The sequence below is a fragment of the Apium graveolens genome, chromosome 4 (assembly GCF_009905375.1).
Source record: "Apium graveolens cultivar Ventura chromosome 4, ASM990537v1, whole genome shotgun sequence".
Taxonomy (NCBI): Eukaryota; Viridiplantae; Streptophyta; class Magnoliopsida; order Apiales; family Apiaceae; genus Apium; species Apium graveolens.
The window spans coordinates 299,597,494-299,608,052 of record NC_133650.1 but is presented as its reverse complement, the minus strand read 5'-3'; the positions used below and the strand labels follow the sequence as shown (position 1 = coordinate 299,608,052).

General features: G+C 31.4%; 1 protein-coding gene across 2 annotated transcripts; it reads right to left on the bottom strand.

Moving 5' to 3' along the window:
• Positions 1 to 7,433: 7,433 nt before the first annotated feature.
• LOC141721359 (uncharacterized) lies at positions 7,434 to 10,559 on the bottom strand. Of its 2 annotated transcripts, none has more exons than XM_074524276.1 (9): positions 10,387 to 10,559; positions 10,177 to 10,301; positions 9,883 to 9,963; positions 9,706 to 9,794; positions 9,543 to 9,617; positions 9,351 to 9,412; positions 9,196 to 9,261; positions 8,039 to 8,410; positions 7,434 to 7,808 (listed from the first exon to the last, which is right to left on the bottom strand). In XM_074524276.1, the coding sequence occupies exons 2-9, from the start codon at positions 10,297 to 10,299 to the stop codon at positions 7,711 to 7,713; spliced, it is 966 nt and encodes a 321-aa protein (XP_074380377.1). In that variant the 5' UTR covers positions 10,300 to 10,301; positions 10,387 to 10,559; the 3' UTR covers positions 7,434 to 7,710. The 2 variants fall into 2 exon arrangements, with proteins under 2 accessions (XP_074380377.1, XP_074380378.1); XM_074524277.1 differs by having other exon boundaries at positions 7,434 to 7,805; positions 10,387 to 10,550.

Genomic DNA, 10,559 nt, shown 5'->3' with positions numbered 1-10,559 from the left:
TTAGTAGAAAGATAATTAAGGAAGAAATAACAGCGTTATGGAATATATCAGAAATCCCAATCTTTAAACAAATATTAGATAAGTTAACTATTATACAAAATAGTTTAGAACAAAATAAAGAAAAGAAAATAATTAAAGACGAAACAGAAGAACCAGAACTAGTACCTATAACAGTAATAGGAAGAACTAAAGAACCTATATTAATGGATATAAGCAAATCAAAACCGAAAATAACTATAGGGGTTAAAAGAACAATAAATGGTTTAGCAGAGCTTCACAAATCAGGAAAATTCTAAGAAAATGTCTATAACAGAACATAGTGCTATAACATTTCTTAAAAAACATGGAAAAGAGTTACTGGAAAAAGAAAGACAAAAATATGAACCTATAAAACAAGAAATAAGAGAAAATGAACTAAAAGAATTAAGAAAAGAAAATGCTAAATTAAAAACTAAAACTAATATAGAATGGTTAAATAAATATAAATTTTATAAAAAAAATATAAAACCCAAAAGAAAGAATTAAAAGAAATAAAGTTAGAAGTAATAAATGTATTAAAAGAAATAGATAATTTAAAAAATGAGATTAATCAATTAAAAATAGAATTAAAAGAAAAGGAAATTATTAAGTCTGACGATAGTAATTCAGAAACGAACAAAGAACAAGATGAGAGCAGTAATACAAGTAAATCAGATAGTAATCTAGGAGAAGAAGGATTAAATTACTTAGAGGAATCAGATAATGAGGAAAAGGAAATAGTAATAAAAGAAAATAAAGAAATATTAGAAGCCCTCGGAAAAACCGTAAATGCAATAATAACAAATGAAGAGAAAAGCGATGAAAGTGATATTGAAGAAAGAGAAACTTCACATAAACAAACAAATTATGAAACCGAAACAGATAACGATGCATACCCAGAAGAAGAAATAGAAGATCATATAATAACTAAAAATAATATTAAAATGCCAGGAAATATACCTATAGGACAACAAAATGAAGTACAAGATTTCATAGGATCAATACACCAAGGAATAAATATAAATGGATATTTTCTAGATTTAGATAATGTCTACGACGATCAAGAAATAAGTAGAAGAATAAAAGACTGGAATTTAGGGATGTATATAGCCTTAATGAATTCAAAAAATATAGAAGATCTGGATTATGTTTTTGAACTAATATCAAAAACAATTATAGGAAAAGCAGCATTTTGGTTAGAAAATATTATTTATGAATTAAAGGGACAAGTAAGAACGTATGCTAGAAGCTGGAAAGATACGTTAAACGCATTTGATATATTATTAAAAAGAGAATTTCTAGGAGAAAGATGGTTTGTAGCTCAAGAAAATATAACAGTAGAAAGAAAATTAGAAATAACAATGTATCTAAATAATATGAAATATTGTATGATTAGTAAATTACCAGAATATACTATAAGTTTTACTAAATTCTTTTATGAAGCTAAGTTTTTACCTAATGAAAGCTTAGTATATCAACAACTGTATTATGATCATCTACCTTCACCTTATAATACCGAAATAACTAAAGAATATAATAATCTAGAACCTAAAGAAAATACATTAGGAGAAAGAATTAGATTATTAAGAGCATATTTAACTCGAAAATGTGAAGAATATAGAATTCAACAGAAAATTAAAAAGGATAAAAAACAAGGATTAAGAGAAATCTGTAATTTTACGGAGAAAAAATTAATATTTGGATGTGATAATCAAGATTATAAAACTAGAAAGAAGTATAGGAAATATAGGAAACTAGATTATAATAATCAAAATGAATATTATAGAAAACAAAATAAAACCTATAGACCTTATAAACCATTTAATCGAAGATTTAAAAGAAGAAAATTTAAAAAATATAGAAATACTCCTGAAAATAGAAAGAGATTTAGATATAAGAGAAAGTTTAGAAAAAAGAAATAAAACAAAAATAGCAGATTGTAAATGTTGGAATTGTAATGAAAAGGGACATTATGCAAATAAGTGTCCTAAATTACAGCAAAAAGGAGTAAAATACATAGATACCACCGAATTAATAATGAAACTAGAATACATAAGAGAAGATAACAATAACTGGTATGATGAAAAAGTATTCTATATAAGTGAAACAGAACCAGAAGAAATAAATTACATAAATGAAAATGATAGTAATAATGAAAGTTTAACTACTGAATAGAATAAAATGGTAGCTATATATATTGAAGCACATGTAGAATATAAACCTACGAAATATATAAAACAAAAGATATTTATAGATAGCGGAGCAGATATTTGTTTAGCTAAAGAAGAAGTATTTACTCAACACAAATGGAAACGTACAAAAAATAGAATAATAGTAACAAGATTCAATAACCATAAAAAAGAGATAGATATAATAGCAGAAAATGTAAGATTTATATTAGGAAAAATAAGGTTTAGGTTACCTATAATATACCAAGAAAATAATATGAAACAACAAATGTTACTAGGAAATAACTTTTTAGATTCTTTTAAAACTCAAATAATAAAACAAGATAGGATAAGTTTGCTAACACCTTGCGAAAAATGGATAGTATTAAAAAGAATAATACCTGTAAAATCAATAGAAATAAGTAATATTAAAACAGAAAGAAAAATGAATTTAGAACTATTAAAACAAAAATATTTAAAGGCCTTAGAAATAAATTTTGGAGAACATCCAATGAAGTTATGGGAAAAAGAAAAAATATATGCTGAAATAAAACTAATAAACCCTAATGATATAATTAGAAACAGACCAATAAGATATAGCCCAACAGATCAAAAGGAGTTAGAAGTTCAAATAAAAGAATTATTAAACTTAGGACTAATACAAGAAAGTAAAAGTCCGCATAGTAGCCCAGCGTTTTTAGTAAGAAATCATAATGAAGTAAAAAGAGGAAAAGCTAGAATGGTAATAGATTATCGAGAACTAAATAAAAAGACTATATTTGATGGATATTTTTTACCATATAAAAGAAATTTAATCAACCAAACGAGTAATAAAAAATGGTTTAGTAAATTTGATTGTAAAAGTGGATACTGGCAAATAAAATTAACTAAGGAATCTAGATGTTTAACAGCATTTAGCGTTCCACAAGGACATTATGAATGGATAGTACTACCATTTGGATTAAGAACAGCTCCACAAATATTCCAAAGAAGAATGGATAAAATATTTAGAGAAATGAATGATTTTATTCTAGTATATATAGATGATATATTAATATTTAGTGATAATTTAACAGATCATTCAAAACATCTAGATATATTTATTCAGACTATTAGAAAACATGGAATATTATTATCAGAAAAGAAATCAGAAATATTTAAACACAAAATAGAATATTTAGGATATATTATAGACTCTGAAGGAATTCAATTACAAGAACATATATCAACAAAAATAAAGAATTTTAAAGAAATTTTAGAAAATAAAAAAGAAGTACAACAATTCTTAGGAATAGTAAATTACGCTTCAGATTATATAAAAGATTTACCAAAATTAAGAAAACCACTACAAGATTTAATAAAGAAAAATAAAACTTTTGAGTGGAAGGAAGATCATACAAATGCAATAAAGGCATTAAAAACAAAGGTAGAAAATTTACCTAAACTACGATTACCCAAAGATAGTGATCAGTTAGAATTATTTACAGATGCTAGTGATATAGGATGGGGAGCAGTATTAGTAGCTTTTGAAAAAGATGATATTGATAAAGAAAACCCTTTAATATGTGGATATACAGCTGGAACGTGGAAACCCAATGAAAAGAATTATCATATTAATGAAAAGGAACTATTAGCTGTAAAATTAGGAATTAAAAGATTTCATTATCATTTACTACCTGCAAAATTTGTTGTAAGAACAGATAATACTCAAGTAAGATCATTTATATTCAATAAAATTGACCATTTACCAGAATTAAATAAAAGAAGAAATTGGCAAGCATTTTTTAGTTGTTATGATTTTATTATTAAAAATATATCAGGTACTAAAAATATTCTTGCAGACTATCTTAGCAGGGAAAATGGAAAGTATTAGCAGTATTATGATACAGGTGGGAGAAGTAATTCAGAAGATAAAGGAAAAGAATGACCAGATAAACTTTATTAACGAAGAAATCAGCCAACTTACTACTACTGTAGAAGGAAAACTCAGAATATTAAACAACCTTCAAAAAACCCCAGAAATCTTTGTATCAAGATTAGCCAATACTCCTACTATCAAAACAATAACCATACCAGATAATACTATCAACGCCATTACCCTAAAGGATCGTGTAACCTTTACCAAAGAATATACCGAGTCCTTTGAAAAGATACAAAAGTACTATGATTATAAAACCAATACTACAATCCTGAGAAATGGGAAATTTGGAAAATACCCAAGGTATATCTGTAGGGAAAACGCAGATTCAACTGTAGTAAAAAACCTATTACTCTTAGGATTTATTGACAAAATAATGGTAGATGAAACCTTATCAAGTATAGCACAACTACCATCAACTATAACACAAAGCCTTCAATCTTACATGAACTCATACGGACCAGGAGGAATTTATGGTATACAGGTTTTTGATGCCTGTACTGACTTAACAGGAAAACCCATATTACTCTGTCAAATATTTAAGTATGGCAGGAATACTACTATAGAAGGTGAAAATACTAGCCTAAAGACGGACATGGCATGTACAATAGAGCAATTTGGCGACTGGTTGTGTAACAAGAGAGCAATCGGCATAGCAACATTGAAGTCTAAACTTGAAGATATGATACGAGGAGGAAAGACATGTGTCATTGGCACAAGTAAAGGTGGATTAGCAGAAGAAATACTAACTATTTATTATAATAATGATATAATTAGCATGGATACTACAGCTTTGAACGAAATGCATGCAAGATTATCAGATTTAAAGCACAATCATGCTCAGAAGACAAAGGAAATTTATCAGAATTTATTATCAGGCCAAAGACGGAGACCAGTGGCAACTCTAAAGAATATAGCAACAAAAGAAGAAGGATGTTCTGATCCCTTTGCATAGATATTTGTTAGGCCCTGAAAGGGTGACCTAACCATATAATACAATGTAATACTATTTGATGAAAGTTAGGCCCAATAGAATTTGGTGACCTAACAATGTAATAATAACGATGAATTGATAGGCCCAATGAGAATTGGTGACCTATGGATATTACAAATGATATTTCGGCCCAATGAGAATTGGTGACTGAAAGCATATTACAAATGATATTTCGGCCCAATGAGAATTGGTGACTGAAAGCATATTACAAATGATATTTCGGCCCAATGAGAATCGGTGACTGAAAGCATATTACAAATGATATTTCGGCCCAATAAGAATTGGTGACTGAAAACATATTACAAATGACACTACGGCCCAAATTATATTGGTGACTGTAAAAAATCAATAATTTTCAGGAAAAAGAAAAAGACAGCAGCAACAAAGAAGAAAGGTTACTAGAAGAAAAAGACAGCAGCAGAAAAGACAAGGACATTTACCAGAAATTTTATCTCTAAAGTCAAAAAGAAGGTGGAATGGCAGACAAATTACAGAAAGTGGATTCAGCTTTTGAAAAAGAGGAAAGAAAAAGAACAGAGGAAATTAAAAGAGAATCTTAGAAATAGAAATTAGTAGAATCAACAGAGATTGGAAAACTCTATAAAAGTCATCTTGTAAATCATGAAGAGAGATATCGAAAGTTTTCATTAATAGAAATGGCTGTTTATAAATTTTCTATGAGTAGCTAAACCCTTTACTCTACAATCTCTATACAAGAAAATATTGTGAGATCGAAGTAAATATTATACTATGTCTATGTTTAGTAATTGTTAAGACATATATAATATTTTATTAAGTGTTTTAGAGGATATCCCAGGCGATCCCAAGGTCAGGCTATATCCCGAAGCAAGGAAGCGAGAAGGGAAGGAGAGCCAAGACAGGTTGACAGCCATAGGTGATCTAGGATACTTATAAGGTATTATTCTGAATTTATGATTGCTAAATTATGATATTAGTAGAATGTTTATGGAACAGATCACAATATGAGTATTGTTACGAGGTTGTAGACATTTAAATGAATATGATTCCACCACTCTCTTTCTCTCTCTAAGTTTCTTCTCTCTCTAAAACCTAAAACTTTTTCTACAAGTTTCTATTTGATCTCTCACTGTCCTTTCTACATTTCTGAGATCTGATTTCTATCTATGTCCAATATTTGTTCTGTTCTCTTGTCATACCCGCATTTTAGTTGTTAATTCTCTATTTTTCACTCGATTATTGTCCTATATTATCAGAATACACCAAAAACAGAATAAAATTCACTAAACTGAAAATTAAAAACCCTAGTTCCCGACAGCATGTATAATAAAAATTAATTTCTTTTTAACATATGATGTATATAAAAAAAATTTCACTTTCCATTAAATTAAAAATTCCTTAATATTAGCATATAATTTATATTCATTCTTATTTTTTTAGAGGTAATTAGACGATTGTCTCTAACATTTTTGTTCTGTTTTATTAAAAATGATCTGCTTGTAATATTCATTGTGTGCTAAGATTATTTTAATAACACATTTACATGACAAAACTGTCATGGGCAGTCACGACGCGACTTATTCTGAAATTTAAAAGAAAATAATTTTCTCTACAACAAAGAGGGAAAATTGTCCTTATTTAGGAGAATGAGTAAATTTTATTGCCAAAAGCATTGTGCTATTGCTAAAATACGATTACTTATCAGTGAAGCACTCCATGTGGAAGCAGGGGTAAATGAAATTACATCAGTTTACTAAAAATTCATTCAGATGGTCGGGCTTGGTTCCCTCTCCTTGTAGGCTGTAGCTGTAAGTTTGTAACCAAGAACAATACTATTTCGCTTGGTACAATCAGCTGCTAATCTCAAGGGGGTTTAGAGCGGTTTTAAACCATATGAAAAGGTAACCTCCTCGTGTGTCGTTTTATCATGTCGAAAGGTAAGGTCTGAATATATTCAGGCTCATCTCGCTAACAAGGCTTTTGAGGGCAACTCAACTAAGCAACAACCCTAACTACATGTAAGATCAGCTATCAAATTTGTTTGTTACTTATGTCTTATGCTTATTGCTAGAAAAGATCCCTAAACAAAAAAATTGTTGTGATTTCTTCATTGTAATTCTAGTATAAGAATTAAGTTTATTTTGATCTAGAGGCTTAACATTTTACAAAAATCCAACTGGAAAAGATGAGAGAAATATGGGCAAATACTGTCATGTCCTTACTAAGGATTTCAGAAACATAATTTGCACAAAAATTGCCCAAGATATCAAGAAAGCACCGCACTGATTTTAAACCCTTGACCACAAATTTGATATTATCATCAATGTATACTACATATAAAGTGCAATGCCAAATATAAGAATAAAAGAATGTACTGCTCTATTATTTCTAAAAAGGACAGGTGTACAGCTTCTGATTCTGTCATCATTTAATTAGAAATAATCCTAGCTACAAAACCAACCCACCACACTACTGTAGCAGCTCACTATAACAATAACCCTAAAGATTTATGGCTGGAAATTCACTTGTCTTTTTAAAGTTTTCATTTTTATCTGCAATTTGACACAAAAGCGAGCAGGCATCCCGAACTCTTGATTTTAAACCACATCCTATACCTTAGTTCAATAAGGTTCTCAGGCAGCTACCTGCACTGGAGCATCTGATCTGAAATCTCGCCCACGACCACGGCCCCTGCCTCCAGATCTGCCCCTGCCGCCACGGCCACGACCTGCTGGGGGACAAGTAAACATCGACACAATCATTTTCAGAAGATACAACTTTTTTTTGAAAGGTAATGAAAACCGTTTGATTTACAATAATCTAAAATGGCAGTAATTTTAAGGCGAAGGTTAACCGTTACGAAAAAGGTTCCAACACGAAAAAAGGGATTTGATATCCTTCACATTAAATATTAACACGTCACATTAAAAATGCCCAATACCAATTCAGAAGGCGGCTTACCTCGGCCTTGAGCAGGTACTACTCCAGGACCACCATAGTCATTGTAACCGCCATATTCCTGTTGCATCTCCCCACCGCCATAGCCCCTTCCACGTCCACGATAACCACCGCGGCCTCTTCCACGAGCTCTGCCACCATATCCACCACGCCCACCATCATAGCCACCGTATCCACCACGCCCACCATCATAGCCACCGTATCCACCACGCCCACCATCATAGCCACCGTATCCACCACGCCCTCCATCATAGCCACCATATCCACCACGCCCTCCATCATAGCCACCGTATCCACCACGCCCGCCATCATAGCCACCGTATCCACCACGCCCGCCATCCCCATTGTACTCGGCCACCCCATTGCTATTTCGCCCTACATTAAATATGGATAATTTAGATATTACAGCTATGCAGTGAAATTCAAGAAAAGGTGGTTCTATTACATAAAAAAACATTGTTACGAATCTTTATGATTCACATATATATTTGGAATTCTCTGTTGTACCATGTAAATTAAATTAGGGTAGACAGAATCTAAAAACCTTTGTGCTTAAGATGTCCGTTTACAATTCATTTACATGTAATAAATACACTGACGGATTCAAGAAACTATAAGCAAGACAAAAAATGAATCTTAATCTACTGCAGGGCTGGAATACCAAAAAAGGACGCAACTCAACCATCAAATCCCAAACCAACATATAGATAATTGTTCATAATGTTGCAATATTGGCCAGAAATAATTGACTTTGTATTTTATGTCAATGACATAATTACATGCACATAATACACAGACTCTAGATAAGAATTAGAGAGAAATAAATTCAATTCCCATAATGAACCCTTATCTCTGAGGGTCCAACAATTAAAACTTTATTGTTATGGGCACCTCGGTCCCTTACACATTCGCATCTCAATTCTCAACAATTCTTTATCAACAATTAGTAACTTCTTTTGAATTAAAAGCATATGCTCTATGTATGAGTAATTAAAATATTATTAGCCCGTATTTATCCTGTTTAACAAGATTAACAAATGATGTCTAGTAAATATATCTACTTCAAGAAAAATGATGTAAAAAAGTACAAGATATACTCTAATCTAAATAACCCAAAACTTTAAGTCCAAGGAAAAACAGAGTTAGAGCGCAATATGTACCTCTGCCTCTCCCTCTGCCTCTTCCAGCACCACGACCACCTCTTCCTCTCGCTCTAGGAGAGCCCTCTGATTTATCACAAAAGGAAACAAATTACTACAAATGTTAATATGCAACTTCAGAATACACTAAAAAAGGAAACTTTGTGCTCCTATACCTCCTTCAAATTCATGCTCGTTTAATGGCTTCACTTGATCAACTGGAATGGGTTGTTGATACCTATAGTAAAAGCAGATGTAAAATGACTTACTCTAAAGACAGTCAGGACTTGAAATTAGCACCTGACATAAGCAAAAGTCCTTCAGTTGGAAAATAACCATAAATAATGTTCAAAGAGATTAGTTATTACCCTGGGGAAGATGTGTCCAGCTCTTTCTTGGACAAGGTAACGGTTATCACAGACACATGACGAGTGGTTTCTAACCTGCATTGCACAAAATAAAAATTTCAACCACCTCAAAAAAGAAACAAGTAGTAGCCTGTAAAACACAAAAGTTAAGATTTTATCATACGGAAGAAGCCCTTCTTCCAGCGGCTCCCACATATCAGTTATATCCGTAGAACCAATAGCAGTGTTTTGATGAAGACCCGCAATCCTCCGCTGGGTACCCCAAACAAAAACAATCAATAAAACTAACCCCGAAAAGAGATACTAAGAAATAACAACAAATCCGGAACAGGTAAAACACCTTAATGAGTTCAGCAATCATAACCGTTTTACTGATAGCTCTGCCCATAGCTTTAAGGGCAATTTCATCAGATCCTTTCTCCTAAAAACAATAAATTTCACAACATAAATCACACAATAAAACAAAAAAAACACCCAAAACATAAATCAATTAACAGTATACATTAAAATCATCAAATTATCTAAAAAGAAAGCTAATTTACACAAAAAAAAAAATCAATTTAAACACAAATAAACAAAATTTATATAAGCAGAATAAAAAAGATTGAATTTTTATTAAAAAAGAAAGACAAACCTGAAGGAGAGTGGTGGCATAAGTAATGTAATTTCTCATTCGACCCTGAGTAGTAATACGAATCTCATTCTCATTCATGGGGCTCTCAGCGCGAGGCTTCTCCACCCTCTGGTATCGATCCATCACTACAACAACCAATTAACAGACATTTAATTGTTAATACGATAAATAATCAGATCTCGAATGTATAAATCGATAATTAGACGTTACCGATTGCAAAAAGATTAGATTTTTAGTGATCCGAACAGCGTGCGAGAAGTGTGTGTAAAAACACCGAGGAGATAGTTTTTAAGGGAGATGAGAAAGAATAAAAGGGGGGGTGGAGCTAGGGTTTTGAAAACGCGGTCGTTTCGCCAATCAGGCCGCCTCTTTTATCTCATCTA

What these genes read in the sequence shown, in the direction of transcription:
- LOC141721359 (XM_074524276.1), bottom strand. Translation starts at nt 10,299, where the DNA reads ATGGATCGATACCAGAGGGTGGAGAAGCCTCGCGCTGAGAGCCCCATG. An exon ending in ATGCCACCACTCTCCTTCAG is followed by an intron (nt 9,964 to 10,176) that starts GTTTGTCTTTCT and finishes TATTGTTTTTAG; the next exon opens with GAGAAAGGATCTGATGAAAT. An exon ending in CTGGACACATCTTCCCCAGG is followed by an intron (nt 9,413 to 9,542) that starts GTAATAACTAAT and finishes CTTTTACTATAG; the next exon opens with GTATCAACAACCCATTCCAG.